The sequence below is a fragment of the Sinohyriopsis cumingii genome, chromosome 2 (genome assembly GCF_028554795.1).
Source record: "Sinohyriopsis cumingii isolate HCF-2022 chromosome 2, ASM2855479v2, whole genome shotgun sequence".
In the NCBI taxonomy this organism is placed as follows: domain Eukaryota; kingdom Metazoa; phylum Mollusca; class Bivalvia; order Unionida; family Unionidae; genus Sinohyriopsis; species Sinohyriopsis cumingii.
In genome coordinates this window covers 69,866,938-69,887,777 of record NC_142962.1, presented here as the reverse complement: position 1 = coordinate 69,887,777, position 20,840 = coordinate 69,866,938, and the positions used below count along the sequence as shown (strand labels likewise).

The 20,840-nt window shown below is 36.1% G+C and overlaps 1 protein-coding gene across 2 annotated transcripts in view; it reads right to left on the bottom strand.

Annotated features, from left to right (window-relative positions):
- LOC149805118 (CAAX prenyl protease 2-like) overlaps positions 1-20,840 on the bottom strand; it is a 55,154-nt gene that overhangs the window by 9,094 nt on the left and 25,220 nt on the right. Inside the window, exons 6-8 of one of the 2 annotated variants that reach the window (XM_089947523.1) lie at positions 18,815-18,923; positions 9,746-9,817; positions 6,085-6,147 (exon numbers count right to left, since the gene is read on the bottom strand). In XM_089947523.1, the coding sequence (XP_089803649.1) occupies positions 6,085-6,147; positions 9,746-9,817; positions 18,815-18,923 (244 nt within the window). The remainder of the gene's footprint in view (positions 1-6,084; positions 6,148-9,745; positions 9,818-18,814; positions 18,924-20,840) is intronic. The other variant, XM_089947529.1, reaches the window with a different exon arrangement.

The following is a 20,840-nucleotide window of genomic DNA, read 5'->3' as shown; positions in this document are numbered from 1 at the left end:
TCATGAGGTAGCAGTGGCTCAGACCCCATGGGCATTAAGTTTCATAAAGGTGAGGTCTCGAGCGGTGAGAGACTCATAGGCTTGTTTGGTTGTCTTGACAATCCACCAGGAGATAGTGGTAGCTGAAATGTCTATGAAACCCTTAATAAGGAGAAAGAGAAATTTCCTACTTAATATTTTTGTTGCTAGAAAACCAGGTTGGCAGAGAAGGGAAATGGAGTCATAATTTCCATTAAACATAAGACAACCAGTGTCAATGGACAAAGCATGAATTTTGCTTCTTCATGTCACTGAGACAAGGGTGAGAAGGAACAAAGTTTTGAGTGAAATCGAAGAAGAAAGCTTCACTCAAAGGTTCATAAGGTGCTTTGGTTAATGACCGAAGAAGAAAGGAAAGATTTCATCTGGCACAAGGGAGCAGGAGACAGGTCTCTGAAACTCAAAAAAAAAAAAAAAAAAAAAAAGATCGGCAAGATGTGGATCTGAACTGATGTCTGTGCCCTGTGAGAATTTAAGTGTGTTGGAGATGGCAGCTCGATAACCTTTGATAGTGGATACTGAACATCTTTTGGTCTCAAAGAGGAACAAAAGGAAATCAGCAATGTAAGTTACAGATGAACGGATTGAAAGATTCTCTACCTGGCATCATAAACTTTGTATGTAGAAGCTCTCCTGGATTGAATGATGCAACTGGTGACTCTCTGAAAACATGCTTTGATGGAGAGATCATTTGAGATGAGCCAGGCGTAAAGGTGGAGAATGTCTGGGCTGTTGTTATGAAGGGATCCCTGGTGTTATGACAGGAAATGCCTCCTGTGCAGTAGAGACCTGGGTCAATCTATCAAGAGGTCTTGGAGATCGATGAACCATGGTCATTGGGGCCACAATGGGGCAATGAGAATGATCCAAGCAGCAGAAGTTCGGTCTCTTTGCAGAACTTGTGGAAACAGTTGGAAAGGTGGGAAGGCATATGTGAATAGGCAATCCCACTAGAAGCTGAATGCACTGACTACCAATACTTTCTGATCCAGGGCAGGAGATATGTAAAAGGGAAGTTTGTTGTTGAGCTTGGTCAGAAACAGGTCCACTAGAGGTCTTCCCCAAAGGGAAAATAGGGACAATATTACTGAGTGGTGAAAAGACCAATCTGTGAGGTCAGCTTGGTCTGTTCTGGACAGACTGTCCGCTAATACATTCATCTTGCCTGGAATATGGCAAACTCGGATTGTGACATTCTCTGAGGCTGCCCAGATGAAAAGGTTCCAAACCCAGGACAATGCACCCTTGCAATGTTAGAAATACTGCTTTCATTTCTAGGTTGTTGAGATGGAGGGACAATCCATCTTGAAGGTTTCCTCTGACAGAAACTGGTTGAGCAGGAATAGATTGATAATGATTTGAAATGTCCTGCTTTTCTTGGTGATCAGGAAGATTTGGGAGTAGAAGGCGGGAGATTGATCGTCTAAAACCCCACTGCCCCTTTCTGCAAAAGGGTGTACATCTCTTCCCTTAATTCCACCAGACTGGACTGTGGGAAAGAAAAATGGGGGTCCTTGATTGTAGGGGTTGTTTACGAAACTGGAGTCGATAACCCTCGCTTAAAATGGAGAGGACCCAACCACCATCATATGTGATGCTTGACCAAGCCTTTGAGAAAATGCCTAGGCGAGTACCTACTGGAATGTTTGGGAAGGGGATGCATGGCAGGAGAGGAGGTAATTTGCTAGGGCTACTCCCCCTTCCTGCCCTGGTAGGAAAGGAAGGTGGGTTAGAAAACTTCCTCTTGGATCTGCAGTGACCTGGGCTCTGTGAACCTGATGAGGGGGAAGGTGGTCTAACAAGAATTTGTGGATTGGACTGGGGTTGCGCCTGCTTGAAAAATTTGGCAGATGATCCCTGAGGATGATTTGCCTGACCTTGTTTTCTGGTCAATTGCGATGGCCCAGGAGTGGATATAAAAGATCGATGTTGGTGACTGAGTAAGTTTTGAGAAGCCACTGTAGGAATGAGGCCCCCCAAAAGGGTCTTGGCTTCTACAGGAGCAGCCCTTTAAAAGTATTTACTGTGGTTAAGCAAGACCTTCGGTGAGTCTAATGCAGCATCACGGCAGATGTGCAGAAATTCTGCTGATAATGTCATGGCAACAGACAGCACGCGCCTGGATGTTTTGGCCACAGCCTCCAGCACAAGTTGTAATGTGGCTGGATTCAAGGAAGCCTCTCTCAGCATAATAAAGGAAGTAGCTGAGAATAGTTTGGCATGCAAGGCTATAGTTACCATTGACCAGGGGGCCCCGAGTGGCCGAGTTGTCTAAAGCGCTCCTCGTTACGGATCACTGCCATCTCACCTCTGTCTGCGGCGGTTCGAGTCTAAGATTCATCCAATGTGGGCATGTGAGAAAGCTTGCCAGTAGCTTCTCGTGGGTTGGTGGTTCTTTCCGGGTTCTTCCTCCACCATTAATACTGGCCGCCATGTATAGCCTATCGTGTTGAAAAATGGCGTTAAACCCCACAACAACAACAACAACAACCATTGACCAGGTTTTCTGTTTCATTGCATCAATTGTTTTGATGGGAAGGTGTGCCCTGGATCCCGCAGAAACACCGACTGTGGTCACATAAGCATCCAGAGGAGGAGGTTTAACAGGCCACTTTGGGGAATGTACCCAGTAGTTTGAAGAAGAGATAATGGGTCTCAGCACAGAGGGAGGAACAGACCACCCTTTACGTTGTTGAGCAATATTATGACCTTGTGAAAACCTCCCTGATATTTCCTCAATCATAGAAGAATGTGGGAGAAGAGGTCTGGTTGAGGTGGTATACTGGAGATCTTTGCCAAACTGGAAATGATCTTTATGGACTGTGTGCTGGATAGTTTGGGGCACAAGTCAAGGGGTAACAAATGGTAAACCTTGTTTACAGCCTTATGAAACAACTGGACCTGTTCCTCCTCATCCACCTGAGATGAAAGAGTGAGTCTGGTAGAAGGTGTCATAGCCACAGCTTCTTTCTCAAACTCATTGGAGTCAACAAGGATGAAAAGGGCATCATTATCCTCATAGTGGAGGGGGCATAGGAGCACTATATGTTACAGTCCCTGTTTGATCAGGAGGCACGATGGAGAGATGAGAATGTCTATCTACCTTCAATAATGTAACACCTTAAGATCTTCTGAAAGGAAACCACAAGGTGTGGTCATGGTGGGACACGAACAGCAGCATAACTTTGACTGGTACAGCAAGGTCCAGTAGTCCATGGGAGCATAATGGACCAAGGTCCCGGAGTTGGAAGGCCCCACATCCCATATGGGTTCATAGGTGTAATTGGTTGGTTGGTTGGGGGGGGGAGACACAAAAGTGGTCCCTATCTCTGCCTCAGTCCTGTGTATGGATTGTAAATTCTGCACAAGGTGAGATGGTGGAGAAGGGGGAAGCTCAGTCCTGGCCCTGGTCCCGTACCATGAGGTCGATGAGTGATAGTTGGAAAAGACATAATCTTCACTCTGTGCATCATGTGTGCGATATGTTGTCTCCCTAATGGAAGGGTCAACACGCCAGAGGTACAAATGTATTGCAGTGCTCAACCTCCCTGATGGGAGGAAGCAACCAGCTATCATGGTACTCAGCCTCCCCAACTGGATTCCAGGTGCTGGAAGACCACAAATTACAAATGATGCAACTGTTTTTCCAAGTACACTGGGAGCACTTGATGCAGTCTGTGCAGTATCCCATGTGGCCTTTTTGTGGCCCACTGTCCCCCAGAATGTTTTGCTGACATTATTTGTTTTTTAAAGTAGTGGTGAGGTCCCTTGTTCTCATGAAACTCGACTTACGCATGAAAAAACAAAGGATGGAAATTATCATTGAAGTATTTCCTTACTTATTGAAAGAAACAAGATATTCCAGTTGTGATATTTGATTACTGAGGTAACACATTATTGTTATGCAAATACATGAGCAATGTCAACATGAGCATTGTACAAAGCTATAATTATTTTTTATCGAGTTGAAATAAAATGGAGGAAATGATGTCCTCAACATTTGAGCCGGTGCCTGTTACTGTTCCTAGAACATAAGGACTTACCTATACCATTCTTCAGTTTATATTTAAGTAAAAGTGTCTACCACCATGGGTAGAACACGAGGAGCTTTCGACTTGGACACAAAGACATACATGTATTTCAGAGGTGTCATTCTAATCCAAATAAGTATAAATACAGGACCTCAACATTAACATAGCATTTTGAATCTGAATGAATAAAGTTAGACAAAGTACCAATATGGACCATACCAGAATTTAATTATTTCTTGTAAAAAATGTTTCTTCATGAATACTTACCCAACCATAATAATGTAATTGCTAATCAAGGTTAATTTCACTACTAAAGGTTGTGGGGGCCCCGAGTGACCGAGTGGTCTAAAGTGCTCTCTGTTATGGATCACTGCCATCTCACCTCTACGTGGGTTCAAGTCTCGGATTCAGCCAATGTGGGTATGTGAGAAAGCTTGCCAGTAGCTTCTCGTGGGTAGGTGGTTCTTCCCGGGTTCTTCCTCCACCATTAATACTGGCTGCCATGTATAGCCTATGTGTGCTGAAAAATGGCGTTAAACCCTACAACAACAACAACAAAAACAACAACTAAAGGTTGTTCAAATTATGGGACAATGATTTATTAAAAAAAAGACAAAAACAAAAACAAACAAAAATTGAAAAACCTACCAACATCGCACATGGCTTTATGGAGTAATCAACTGTCATGCAGTCAGTTGACCAGTGAATACTATTCTACATTTCCTACAAACATGACCCTATTGTTCAATAGCAATTATTTTCATCGTATTAGTTCAAACAAATAGCAGTAAAATTTATAATTAGTGTGTATTTATAACTGATAACGGGATACAGAAACATAAAACTTTAACTGTTCAAGTTTGAAAGCCTGGGTGGGAATAAGTCCAGTGCTTAAAAAATGCATTTGGTTTAGTGTTCGCAAGTCAGGCAAATAATGTGGTGGTCTAAAAAAGTTACTTACCCAAATATGTAGGTCAATAAATTTACCTACCATTTTAACAGAATACAATGGGTTATCTATGTCTGCTCAATCAACTTCATGTATACCAGCTGAGACAAGTTTATAGCTCATATTATCAGCAGTTTTGGTCATTTTCAGCAACAGAGAGGGTGAACAGACCACTTGCTTTAAAGTCCATTTATGCCAAATAAAACTCCATATGAAAAATAAAAAAAAAAAATAAAAAAATATAAGCGTAACTTCAAACCAAAGCCTCTAACCAAAACCAGGAGTTTCTCTAATTGGGTTAGTTTTTTTGGTTACTTCATTTTTGTCGTTCGTGTTTATCAAAATTTTAATGAGTATTTTTGTTTATCCGTCGGACACTCATTTTTGGTAGCACCCTCTCTGCTGCTGTAATGTGTGAGTAATCAAATCATTATTATATCAATAATGGAATCTCACACAACTAGATTAGCTCAAGAGCGAGTACAGTCAGTTAAGAAATATATCCCTGTTCGTGATGCTGTATTTTGTTTGAACTAATACAATGAAAATAATTGCTAATGAACAATAAGGTCTTCATAGATACAGATGGCATTTTTCTAAAAATATAGGAATGGATATGACAATATGCTGCACTTGTACCTCTCTGGTATTAAATGAGTAAAATGTACCTCTGTTATTAAATAAATAAAAACTGTACCTCTCTGGTATTAAATGAGTAAAATTGTACCTCTGGTATTAAATGAGTAAAATTATACTTCTCTGGTATTAATTTACTAAATCTCCCTTGGTATTAAATGAGTAAAACTGTACATTGCTGGAATTAAATTAATAAGAGCTGAACCTCTCTGGTATTAAATGATTAAAATGTACCTCTGGTATTAAATAAGTAAAACTGTACCTCTCTGATATTAAAGGAATAAAACTACCTATCTGGTACTAAATGAGCAAAACTGTACCTCTCAGGAATTAAAAAGAGTAAAATTGTTGCTGCTTTCTAAAATAATGTCAGATGATAGCAACGGCAGCTATGTGAATGAAATGAACATAAACCTTCTTAACACATACCTGTTCTTAAAAATATAAATGCTGTGTAGAACCCAAATACTGTAGTGTAACCCATCTGGAATACTGAAACAAAAATCAAACATTTGTGAATGGAGTTTGATGAAAATGGTGTTTAATTCTGAGAAAAATATGAAAAGACAATGCATGGAGTAAACTGGTCCCTCCTAATAAAACACTGCCCCTTAGGAACAGGTAAACTCTACAGGTCCTAGAATTACAAAATTTAACCCTATGCAACATCAACACATTTGAATTTTTAGTTTACCAGGATAGGGCTGGACTACTAAAATTTCTGCTCTGGATCTTGCTTTCATTTAACTTTTAGTCTTCAACTATTATTTTCCATCTTGCTATGTTAAATAATTTTTTTTCTTTACTTGGATTTATTTTTCTTTTTAAACTGTTAATTCATTTACACTGTTACTAAATTTTGTTGCTATGTTTTTTATATATTTAGAAAATAAATCTCTTTTGTCATTAATCAACCTTAAATAAATACTATAATAATAACTGCCAGTAACCTTGCATTGTAATTTGGCAGACATGAAATATTTGATATTTTCAAACGTCAAAGTTGTTGTTTTGACTGAAGTTAGCTACAAACTGAACCAATTCATTACTTTGGTAACTACTTGCACTAAAGAAAGGACATGACAGGAGTCAAGTTAGGGGCACTTTGGGGCAAAATAGTTGCTCCTGTGAATGAAATTTCACTTCAACATGCCAGGACAGTGAAACTGACTTTACCTTGCCACAAAATGTAAACTACATTCCCCCCAAATACCATTTTGCAATTAAACCAACTGATAACTCTGCCCTAAATAGTTCATTTTGGAAGATTTTAAGTTATAAAACTTATGTTTATGTTTATACAACTGAAAAATTTGCAGTAAAACAAATCTTCTGAAGTAATGTTGTGGCTCTGGCACAGACTTATGATTTTACGCCCAATACATAAATGTGAAACACTGTGAAGTGAAAACCCATGCTGAAAACTTAAGTGGGATGAGATGATCTGCCTCTGACAAGTATTCTTCATCCATTTTTGGAAGGCTGAAACTTTACCACTTTCTGAGGTTAACAGTAAATACTATTCATGAAGTAATTTGAGTTTTTTCTGAATTAGGTTAAAAGATTTATATTTGTTTCTAAAGTCTAATTAGTATTTGTGTTAGTAAAATACAATTTAACATAACGAGACAGTAAAATATCAGTTGTTGACAAGGTTATTTTGTCATAATAAAATTTCTACTATTGCAACACTTCAACCAAGCAAAAGAGGAAGAAGTACACAGAACCCGACTTACTTTTGCATAATGCACCTGAAGATCAGGGTTTATGTTATTTGTTCTACTGATTCAAGGCCTCCCTTGGAAATGTTTTTCTTTGCACCATGAAATTCACAAAATTAAAAAATTTGGAGCCACTTTTCGACAAAAGAAGCCATTTTATGCCACGCTGCAGGGACTTAAATATATATGTACATTATATTGGTCCTATTTTTAATCTATATAAACATGACAATAAAAGTTATTACATGCTTTTATTAGATTTCAAAGCATAAGAATAATTATTAATAAATGTAACACACGTGATGTTCAATGTACAACATCTGAAAAGCAAGAATGAATAAGAATGTGTCTTTATAACTGATAATAAAAAATACTGCTTAGTCTTTATGTACAATGTCATTGACACTTCATCAATATCTGTCTCATTTTTTCCAAGACCATTTCTTAAATGCCTTCTTGAAATTGAAATTCGCAACACTGTGCCCATCAATAGAAATTCTCATTAAATTTTTCAGAATAGATATACCCATAGAATTTTGTAAGTTTGTTTTGATCAGATTATGGTGACTGAACCCTCTCTCAGTCTGCAGTAGAAATAGGGGCAACAAGTAACCTGGTAGCTGCCTCAGATCCAGCTGGATATAAATCTTTGTTTTTCAGAGCTCTATTACCCATATTCTTTGTGCTGGATACAGACTTGTTTTATAAAGTAAATTTTTAATTTTCATTGATATAAGCGACTCAGGTACTTTACAGTCGATGACTGGCATCCTTGTAGTGGCATCCTGAGTTACTCAGTTAAGTTCAGACCACAAAAACATGTTATCTAAGTAAATAATCCTGAAAACACTAAGCAGTCCCAAGTGCATCTCACACTCACAGTTTGCAATAAACACTGAATTTATTTTCCGACCTGTTCAACAACAGAGTATATCCACCAGCCATTCCTTATTTCATACTAATCACATTTAACTGCTTCTCAAACCAAATGACAGCTTGCAGTAACTGCAATAATCTTAGAAAAATGTCTCATTCATCATCTACTGACATGATCCAGTGACTTCTGCAGAGAGTGAAAACAGCTATTTTGTGGACCACGTTGCTTATATCAATGAAAAATTAAAAATTTACTTTATAAAATTTTGTCACCAGCAACTTTTGCCAGTCAGTAAAAAATAGCACCACTTTCAAAATCCTTTCACATCTGGTGACAAATGCGAAGCCTAGCGGAGGCCCATTGCTTGGCATAATAAGGAATGAGTACTGTATAACAGCACAGAATGCATTTTAAAATATTTCTTTTGCCATCAACAATGTGTTGATTATGCATCTGAATGGAAAGTCCTGATTTTCTACTTTGAACCTTACAAACATGCACACAATTATATTGAGGCATAAAATGATTTTTACAGCAATTATAATTGCTAGTGATGTCAAAAGAAACTATTTAAAACAAAAATTAAGCTCTATGAAATCTACATAGCCTATCTAATGAATTCTGCCTACATGCATTACAAATACTTGTTTAAAACACAATGATAACTGAAGTTTAGAAATGATTTACAACTGAACTTGTTTAATTCAACCACAATGGGACTAAAAACTGAGGCTGATTTTGTTTCTTTCAGCCAGACTTCTCATGTGTTTCGGTGAGATGTCCATCAATAGTCAGCGTGGTAAAAAGTTTTACTGATAGAGCTGTTACCAACAGTAGGTGCTTCAGTCAAACTATGGACTGGTTAAGCTACATTTCCCACTTTCTCAACACTTATCTAGAGATACTTTCTGCATTAATTAAAAAAATATTGTATTGTAAGCTTAAAAGGATTATCATGAACATCATACTTTCAACAAACACTAATACTGGAGGCATGTTTCAATCGACCAATCAAACTCAATGTTTATGCAAGACTTTACATCATCTCATCATTACAATGATGTACTACGCCACCTCATTTCATCACCCGATCAAATCATATTTCAAATTTTATGAAACCATCATTGAGGCTGATTGGGGAGGAGGAAGTCATTCTCAGCATGAATTTCATCGTAATCTAGAAAAAATAGACTTGAGGCGTTTCCACTTAAAAGAGGCAATATGGTTGGAAGGCAAGCCAGAATGATGTAGAGTATATGGGTTGATCTTCACAGGGAGAAAGTACTTCTTTGTGGCATCAAGGGAAAATATAGTTGCTGGCTCTAGGTCTAATGAAATTGGCCCTCTAACACTCATATGTATGGAGATTCCTAAACATGGCAACCAAAATTGGCAGGGATCCAGCATATTCAGAAATCAAATCAGACAGGCTCCAGAATGTTTTCACATGTTATAACACCAATAATAAGCAGAGAAAAAGAAATTAACCTACATGACTGCTTTAAAGCACTATCGACATCCATCTTCAACTGTGTAACTTTCTCTATCATATGATGAAGATGGGCTGAAACAGAAGATATAATTAGAATATGTGCAGTGAGATATAAAAAAAAATATTCAATGATTTCATACTGAACCATAAAGGCTATTATATAATAATGTCATGCATTGACAGTCTTGCATAAAAAATAAAATTAAAAATTCCCCGAATCAAGTAATGATGATTGAAAGTCGAAATAAACCAAGTTTTATTTATCTTGTGCAACTTGAACAGCTTCTTTAAAACAAAGCACTGATTGAACATCATTGTTTTAGTGACAAAAAGTGGTCCTTGTCTATCACAATAATTGATTCCTAAAACATATGCATACATTTACATTTAAATAAATTGATGTGTCATTACAATTATGAGTGCACATATTTGTCAAATATGCCAAATCAAAATAACAGTATGTGCATGCTATGACTCAGAAAACGGAAGCATTGTGACCAAATACTAAAAACTGTGCACTCCAAAACAAAAGTCATTAATGAAGCCCTTCCCTCGTCACTGCTGTTGTTACCCTTATTAGGGCACTTAACCTTAATTGCTACAATCCAACTGTAAATTGGTGACAGCATCTAGTGTAACAATTAACCAAATATACAAAACGTCGTCAGAAATGATGAACAATTAAACATGATTTTTCACGATCAAATCAGATAGTTTTCTTCTGAAAATTCACTTTTTTATACCTTTATTTCACTGCAATGTAACCCAAGCTTATGCAAGTTTTAAAAAAAACCCATAAATTATTGACATTTAAGGGCATATATTTTTATAAGTGGTTGTTCATAACAGTACTTGCCAAATGGCGCTTTGTGAAATAACAATGTGAAAGTGGTTGTTCATAACAGTACCAGCCAAATGGTGCTTTGTGAAATAACAATGTGAAAGTGGTTGTTCATAACAGTACCAGCCAAATGGTGCTTTGTGAAATAACAATGTGAAAGTGGTTGTTCATAACAATACACCTATCCCTCAATTACTTGTGCACAACAGTGTCCACAAATATAGACCACACTATAAGCTAGGCGCAAGTTACAGAGGAACCTCCAAAAATTTACAAAAATTGCTTTGACATCGAGAAAACCATGGGAGGGGGAGGGGCAGAGCAGCGTTAGGAAACTCAGATGTTTACTGACTGAAGCCTCATTTTACAATCACGTCGATAATAATTTTTAATAACGTGCTTTTTCTAATGAAGTTGTTCGTTATTCTGTTCAAATAACATTTATTTTCAAATGTCCAACATATGAAAGATCATTCCAACTGGTTTCAACAACTATCACGTGTATGCATAAACAAATCTGTGTATTATGTCACTGCTTTTTATTTTCTTGATGAGTCTGGTTCCCGTAGTGGTGTTTAATATTATCCTGCCATATCGTAAGTCCACAGAGCAGGGAACTAGACTAACTATTGATACACCATCAAACAAGATTCCTTTTTTTCAAAAACATGCAACATTTATTTCATGAGACAATCGTCTATGTCGAAACTCTATTTTTGTATTGCTCAATTAGTACAATATTGATGTCATGATTTCATGGGAAGCAATAATGAAACTTCTTATCATCCTTGAGGATATCTCTAAGTGCCAGTTCAGGAATTCTCTGAAACTCGCTTGCCCATAATGGTCCGTATCTGTGACATTAAACTCATATTTTACGAAATATTCATTTTGCTTGGCTGCCTTGTTATCTTTGATCACAGTTATGAAAGAGTTGGTTAATTTAAGGTAGTTTATGTTACATACACAATAACATTTATAAGTGTTCGATTGATCAAATGAAGTGAGTTCACCCGACATATGACCGAGGCTGCTAGATTTTAAGTTTGAAGGATTTTTGTGCCTTTTAACTTTTCTTTTATTCCACCTCCTTTATTTGATTCAAAAGACAATTAATGTGATAATACAAAGGAGGCCAGCTTTTAATTCAAGTGCAACAATACAACTAATACTTCTGGAAGTCAGTTATCAAAACACAGTCGGCACTTAATTAGGTTCTCAGAGAAACGCTCGCAGACATAGCTGTTATGGTAGATTGATGCATTTTATGTTTAATTACAAGAGGACACATTGCATTTCTGATGATTACACTTAAAAGGAACAAAAAGAAAGAAGTAGAAAACAAATTTCAATTGATAAAAAAATTATTTAATTTGTATTTATTTATTAAAGTACTGCCTCCACACTGCGTGAGTGACATTTTCATTGATTGGAATTTCCTTACATATCGTTAATTGCGGTGTACTAGGAATATTGTTTGGAAAGAAAATAAAAAATCGTATGACCTATTTTTAAATTTGATATTTCATAGTGTTGATTAAAATTTCCCAGTCATATTTACTGTTTTCGACAATAAAACGAGCGATACATCAAAGTTTCCATTACCAATTTTGATCTCGATTTTCTTCAAGTTCAACAAATAGGGATCAAGTTTTGTGGAATTTTCTGGTTTAAAAAAATGGGATCCATGCCCAACCCTGCATTATAAGTGGATTCGCGAGTTATCAGGGTGCGAGTTATTGAGGGAGTGGTGTATAAAACTGCAAAATCTTTTTTAAAGGCAAATTAAGTGAAAGCCTTCCATATATGTTTTTCTTAAAACACATGCACTAACAACAAGGCAGATGACAGTCTTCATGGAAAATTAAAGTACATGTATATAAATAAAGGCCTCTAATTAAATAGCATACTGTTGTTTAGTACAAGCCAATGACCAACACCACAGCAGATGACAGAAGTCCCAGAAACTATTTAACTTACTAAGATTCAGGCTACTTTACAAAGTATATCAAAATGTCATTGTTAATAACAATTTTGAAAATGATTAAAACATGTTCTTGAAATTTCAGCCATTTTCAACCCTCTACTGCTGAGTTCCTCCTTATTTACTGAGGTGGACTCAAATATGAAGGACTTCTGACCTTCAGCAATGTTATTTGTGGCCCCCTCCCTGTCCATCCCAGCATATACAGCTGGTTAGAACAAGGAAGGAGTCCACACATAACTTTCAAGCTAACTGAAGGTTTAGTAATAAAAAGTTACAAAGAAGTAAAGTTTTTTCTAAAGTGCCTTAATTGTAGTTTTCATGGCTATGTGATTCAGGTTCATACTCACTTTCCTTAGGTATGATATCTATCAATCAGCTTTCCTTCCCCTTCCTCCCTTTAAAGTTTTGAAAAGGTTGTGACCTACGCCCTTAGGTCTTCTGGGATATTTTCACATTTTTGTGATGTTCGCTTTATGTGTTTGTGTCTCTTATATTAGTGTCTCTTTTTAGTTTGAGCTGAATAATCAAATTATCAGAGTTGTCATGTATTGGTATTCTGTTTTATGAGTGCATGCGTGTGTCTCTCTTTCAGTGGCCTCTATGGGACCTACCAAAGTTTTTTTGGATTTCTTTTCTCCAGCCATTTCATACATATTTTTTCCAATGAGGTTACTGTTGCACATCAGAAACTCTCAGACAAAACCTACCTAGTTGTTAAGGTCAACACAACTGATCCATTCCCCATGTTATATATTAAATATTAGCTAAGTTAACGCTTTTTTATTTAAATGTTATATTTTATTTTACATATTTTCTTCTGCTTCAAATTACATATGAATAAATTTAATCCACAAGGTGTATTCTTTTGTTAACATATATAATTTGTTTTACTGAAATTACTGTATCCTGCATTTTAAAGTTATGCTTTTATAAAGTTTTTAAAGGTATAACTGAATGCTATGTTTTAAAAATGGGAATCTTAATTTGCTAGGTATTTCATCTGTACACTTAATACACATTTGTTCTTTGGATCACAAACATGTGGCTATTTAATTACCATCAAAATGTGACCTCCACAGAAACAGCTAAGAAAATATTGTTTACGCAGTCTGATCCACATGCATGAGCTTGCAGAACTGTTCACAATACGCATAATAACCTTTTTGTCTTGCATTTGTTTTAAATGATGTGTACATTTTCATTAAGTATAGCTAAAAACTTATGACACCTTTTTCAATTTCATTAAAATGTTTTGCATGTGTTTATGTTTAGTGCTGACTTGTGTGTTATAATCTTGCCAGAATTGCCGCTAAAAGCCAAGTTATATTTCTTAATCCTTTTCTTCACAAGAGACAGCAATTTTTCTTAAATAACAGTAATTGTCTGATACCAATAAAGGATCATCTTTAAAGCAATCATGTAGTAATAATTCCAAACTAGTCTTGTATATTCAATACCCGCGTGTTTAGGTGTCATTTATAATCCATGATGCCATCCGATAATGGATGATGACAGTACTTAAGAGCTCTAATTGTTCCCTAGCAATTAATTCAAAGTTTATGTCTGATAATTGGACAATTGATAACTGACAATTTCGGAAAGGTATCATTTATATTACAAAGAGCCATCTGAAATGGAGTGTCATATTTAACAGCCCCAATTATAGCCCTGCAATTAACAGCAGATGTCTGATAATCAGTTAATAATTGTCCACGAAAACTGAATTTGATTTATTTGCTGAAATGTGGGAAAATTCCAAGACTAATCACACTGTTTATCTTCTATTTTGGTTCAGGGCCTGGGTGGTACCCATGATCTGAAATTGTCAGTAATTTCTGGGGCAGGTGAGGCTGGGGGTGAGGAAGTTAAGAGTTTTGGGTGGGATGGGATGGGGATGGTGAGTAGCCATACTACCAGTCCATTTATCTGTTAAAAAAACCTTCTGTCTTTGGCAATTCTGCATACAGGTCTCTCTCTCAGGAATGTGAAGATTCAGTAAACTGAGTTTACAAGTGACTTACAGTGGATAAAATAAATAATAAAATCAGTAATTCTGATATTTTATTTTCATGATGTTTTGACTACACACACCCAATCACTGAGTCCCTACTTTAATCATCCTATTTCTTATTTGTTCCTTCCTTCTTATTGTTATTCTTGAAGTTTAATTTTATGTCTTTCCCCAATCATATTTAATGTAAAATAATGTCATTCACTTTTAGCTGTAACCTGATATCCTTCACACTATTTTTCAGCAACTACTCACAACCTATCTCTCCATGTTGTGTACTGCTCCGGTGGCCTAGTGGTTTGAGTGAACGCCTCAGATGCAGGAGGTAGTGAGTTAGATCCCCGGCTGAGTCATACCAAAGACTTACAAAAATGGTACTAACAGCTGCCTCGCTTGGCACTCAGCATTAAGAGGTTAGTATTAGGACTGGTCAGCCTGGTGTCAGGATAATGTGACAAGGTGGAACATCATGCTGTATGTCTGCGGCATGATGCCCCAGTGCTAGACATCACTATAAACTGCCACACTGCAGACATCATAGTGATACGACTACAAAATTGTTAAAACTACATCACAAATCCAAATCACACCCACACAGTCTCCATGTTGTGACTTGAACCTACATTTTTAAAAAAAATATGTGTAAATACATTTGTTGTACATGTAGCTAATAACAGCTTCAACAACAATGGGATTTTAATATCAATGTGAGTATTTGTTAAGAGAATCATGTTTTACCTAGTCATGTTAATAATAAGAACCATGTTTTACTAAGAGAATTTTTTTTAAAGTATCTTTTTTAAACAACAGATGCATATGAATCTTCCTCATTCAAGGTTTTGTTCTAAATAAAACTATGTAACATAAAATATATGAGGTATGTTTCATAAAAATATGAGTACACAATAAGAAAACAATCCTAAGAAACTACATATTTGACAATTTTAGAAAGGTAATGATTCACAATGTTGAGTATCTCCAATGATATGACGTGCCTCTAGTGAGTGAAACTGCCAGTTTGTAAATGCCCTAGTAGACCTATTTGACATCAATATTAAAACTTAAATATCTCATAAACCATTGATTTCATCAAAATTTTCAAATACTGCATAAATCATCATGCTGAATAATTAATAGGTAAGTGCTATGAAGGTCTCAGGTTTACCTTTTAAGTTTTTACAACGGGCATAACTCTCTTCACAACTTAAAACCTATGATTCTCAATAGTGCTGACCATAGGTTACTGCCTATGCTTTTATATGCAAACAACTATTTTGGTCTCCACAGTGGTAACAATGGCAGCCAATCATATGTAACATTACCTCATTAATATCCACAGATGATGATATTGGCTCATATTTCAAGTCTGATCAAAATCAGACCAGAAAGAAGGCTCTAAGTGGTAACATGTTTAGCCAAGCAGCTGCAAAATCATAAGCTGTTGCTGTTGCGAGTTTAATGAAATTTTTCAGCACATGATAGCTAGTATATCTGCTGGAGGAAGAACTCAAGAAAACCCTGGGAAGAACCACCAACCCAAGCTTTCTCACATACCCACACTGGCCAAGCCCAAGACTCAAAACCACTCTGACTGAGGTTCAATGTCAGTGATCCAGAAAGGCAAGTGCCTTAGACCACTTGGCCTCAGGACACAATCCAGCTACCAAGGATAGATCTCGTTCATTTCTGAACTTATCTGATATCTTAATTTTTCGAGCATATATTCAAAGTTTGATCAAAAATGTGGCTTGCATAGTGGAAACAAGCTCAACCGGTTGGATGCATGATTACTTAATCAACATTGGATCAGAAATATGGCCTTCAGACTGGCAACAAGGATGACCAATAAGATGCAAGATCACTTCAATAACATGCATGGATCTCACACCTTATTGAATTCATCCAAGATTTTTATGATATAAACCCACATTCCATGTTTGATTAAAACCAGATCAGAAAGATGGACTCCAAGCAATTGCTGCAGGGTCACGCCATAAGCTTAACTGTTTTTACTGCTTGGTAAGCTACAATTGAACAATGTAAATACAGTGCAACCCTGCCATAACACACCCCATAACACGAATTTGGATATAAGGCAGTTGTGACGTGACTCCCAAAATTTTGTATATTCATTCAAACATGAAAAAATATTTTTTGCTCAAAAGACGTGAAATAGTGTATAACAAATTAATTATATTCATTTTGGGGAAGAGATTGCATATGAATTTGAATATAATACGATCGTGGTGTGGTTCCTGAAATTTTAAATACATGTACGTGTATTTTTCTCGTACCAGGAATAAATATTTTATTTTAAAGTATGAGAAATAGTGTGTAAAATGTTTATTATCATTTTGGGGGAAGAGTTCGCATATGAATTTTAATATAATATGATCATGGCATAGCTTCTGAAATTAAACAATTTCACCAAGTTCTTCAAATGTCTGGCAAAAAAACATTAAAAGAAATGTTTCTTATTACTGATCCATGAGTAAAACCAGTAAGTCGTCTTTGTGATTGTCTTCAATTAATTCTGTATATAATCATTGCTCAAACAATCAAACAATAGCCAACATGTGTTTCTTCTTTAACTGCATATGCAACCAAGCAGCAGACAATGTGGTGGTTGATAAAAGATTCTCACAATTTAATAAACATCAAAAAACGAAAGCCACCAACATGTTTTCTGGGCTTGGCAGTGTTATTAGATGCAATCAGTTGACCAGTAAAGAATATCCGCTTTATTAGCTGGAAACTGAAAGGGTATGAAATTGTACATGCGTTCAGCTTAAATTTTTTTTATAAAAGTGACCATTGCAGGTCTACTGCACTTAGTTATGGAGTTTTATCATGTGTATGGTGTTTGCTTATGAACTCATTAATTTCCTATTTTTTATAAAAATATTTTACAGTTAAGGAAAAGCAAATTCACAAATGCAAGTTGTTCTCTGCACTTTGTGCAAAAATTAGTATAGTAGTTTTCATACATTTCTTTGGATATTCACAAAATCTTAAGTAAAAGTTATATGCACGCTGAAAGCATGTGCTGATTGTTAATTATTCTTGCAGTAGTTATTCAAACGAATAGGCATACAAGCATTAATTATTGGAAATTTACAATAGATAAATGTACATGGAAACACATATGAGAAAATTTTAGCAGCATGAAATTTGTACAGACACCGTTCATAGACCCTGGAACATAATAAACCCTACATGTGCTTCATCTTTCTTAACCTAATTTTGCTGTTAATTTTTCCCATTGAATTCAGACAAATAATGATCTGTGACCAAATTATTGAATAGTTTAAATATGTATGCAATTATTGTAATGGAATTACATGTATTATGGATTAATTGCAAGTCCCAACGGTACGATATCACACAGCAATTAAACGGTGTTAATACTCTGTTAATGCTATATATTAGATGTTGAATTCAGACATAATGATCTGGGGAAAAATTACTGAATATTGTAAATCTGTGTGCATTTTTTCAATGGAATTACATGCATTATGGATGAACTGCATGCCACGATGGGACAATAGTAAACAATGTTGATACCCTATTTTCATCATATACATTAGACATAAATGTATGTGCTGTTACCGCTCCTGTGGCCTAGTGGTTAGAGTGTCGGCCTTGGAAGCAGGAAGTCATGGGTTCGAAACCCAGCCGAGTCATACCAAAGACATATAAAAATGGTACTAACAGCAGCCTCACTTGGTGCTCAGCATTAAGAGGTTAGTGTTAGGACTGGTCAGCCTGGTGTCAGGATAATGTGACTTGGTGGGACATCATGCTAAATGTCTGCGGCATGATGCCCCAGTGCTAGACATCACTATAAATTGCCACACTGCAGATATCGTAGCAATATGGCTGAATTTTTTTTAAAGCTACATTAAAAATCCTAATCACACACATGTATATGTGCCAATGAGTTGTTCTCTGAAAAAAGTAAAATATTATAAAAACCCGCATTAATGCAACCCCGTTATTAACACGATCCAATTTTTTGGACCCCAATTATCTCGTTATAGTTGGGTTCCACTGTATTCAGATAAAGGTACCAGCATCTGAATTTGCCACCTGCTCTTCTGTCCCAAAGCAAACATTTTCAGAATGGACAACAACTTTTTCTGGAGTTCTGTGATTTGTTTCAATGGCTAACTGAATTTCTAGCAAGTTCTGAAAGTTAAATTTTAAATGAATAAAATACTTTTTACTTACCAACTCCAAAGAAAAGTGGACAGATTAATATTGACCATCCAAACCCGTAGATGGGAACAAGTAATGGCAGCATACATGATCTGAATATGAACTCTTCCGAGAAAGGAGCCTGAAACATATTCATACATTGTTCCAAGTTTTCTTTACATACCTCATTGACATGAATACCTAATTTCAAGTTCATATTAAACCCAGGCGTCATGTTAGATGGCATTTGTGTGAAATAGTTGCCCTCGTCCATGAAATTTTGCTTCAGTACACCAGGAAAGAAAACTCTGCTCTCCCCTCCCCAAAATTTCCCAATTTAACTCATCTGCCCCAAAATAATGAATCTTGCATGTCTTTTACTTATAACACATACAGTTATAAGCATAACACAGCAGACACATATTTAAAAATAATCTTTTGTGCCATTTAGTACCTTTTGATGCTCTCAAATACATGTAGTGCTGTTGGTTTATGACAGAACATGGTACACCATGTATCAAAGATACTGTCAAAAAAAGAGTACTTCCCTTCAAAAATCCTTATTTCTTCAAGTCATAAATTACTGTATGAAATAAAGAAATGATAAATTTACATACTTTTTCAATGCTTGCAAACCAGGGTCAGGTCAGTGTTCAGCAGAAGTATTGTATTCTATTCAGAGTTCATTAAGTTTGAAGGAGGGGATTAACATTCACAGTCAATGTAGGGACAAAGAAACCATACAATAACCCCACAATACACTATGAATGATGTCAGTATTATAAAACCATCTAACAATCAACATAAATCTGTGACATTTTATGTGTTATTTATATTTAGTTTCTATTATTTGTTGGCTTTTCTTAATGATTATATATGTATCTTTGTATGTTTACTTGACCATTGTCCAAAATCAAGTTAATGGTGCACCAGTGACATTTATATTGCAAACAAAAAAATACATAGATATTATTTCTCTATCACTATTGAATAAATATTCAGATCATTATTAGTAGTAAACATGAGTTAAAGACACAACCTTGATTCCAACCGTAGAAACTTCCACAAGGGAAATTTCCTATTAAGAGAATTTACAGAAAATGGTTAACTGTGACCTGGGTCAAGTAGAGTGCATACAATTTTCTTTACCTAAGAATTATTCATGCTTGTAACATGTGAAGGAGTCTTATTGTTGTGTTCAATTTTTAATTTGGGTGGATGACTCAAGTTGTTAAAGCTACGTTAAAAATTTAAATTACACACACACACACACACATGCATTTTTAATACTTTTTTTGTTATGATACAGTTATTAATATTTATTTGACTAAGCACTGTGGTTTTAAAAATAACCTGTACCAGCCATGCATAATTAATGATGCTATGTCTTGGTAAATTCAAACTTGGACACAAAGATATATTTCAGAGGTGTCATTATAGTCCAAATAAGTATAAATACAGGGCCTCAACTTTCACACAGCATTTTGTGTTCAATTTTGAATCTGAATGAATCAAGTCAGACAAAGTACCAACATGGACCATGAGAAACTGATACACTGTACCACCATGGACCATGAGAAACAGATACACTTTACCAACATGGGCCATATGAGAAACTGAGACACTGTACCAAAATGGGCCATATGAGAAACTGATACACTGTGAAAGACAAGCTAATCATCTTTGCCTATGCAGAAGGACATGGTAACAGAAATGCTGAGAGGAAGTGCAGTGTAGGAGAGTCCTGTTATAGAGTAAAGAAAGAAAGTCAAGGACACGGACAACTTTTTGAGAGTGACCACAACGAAGAGGAATCTGATGCCAGTCAGAATTACATCAACAAGGCAAACCTTACAACAGCCCTTTTCAGGGCCAACAAAAAAATCAGAAAGATATACTTTCACAGTTGCCACTTTTCAGTTTTTTTTCAAAGATCAAAAGAAAAGTTATTGGTCATAATCAGGTGCAGCATACTGACAGAAAAGACCAGAGAAACAGTCAAGCACTGGTTTACAGAAACAATTCAAGCATTGTGTAACATATGATGATCAATGCACTG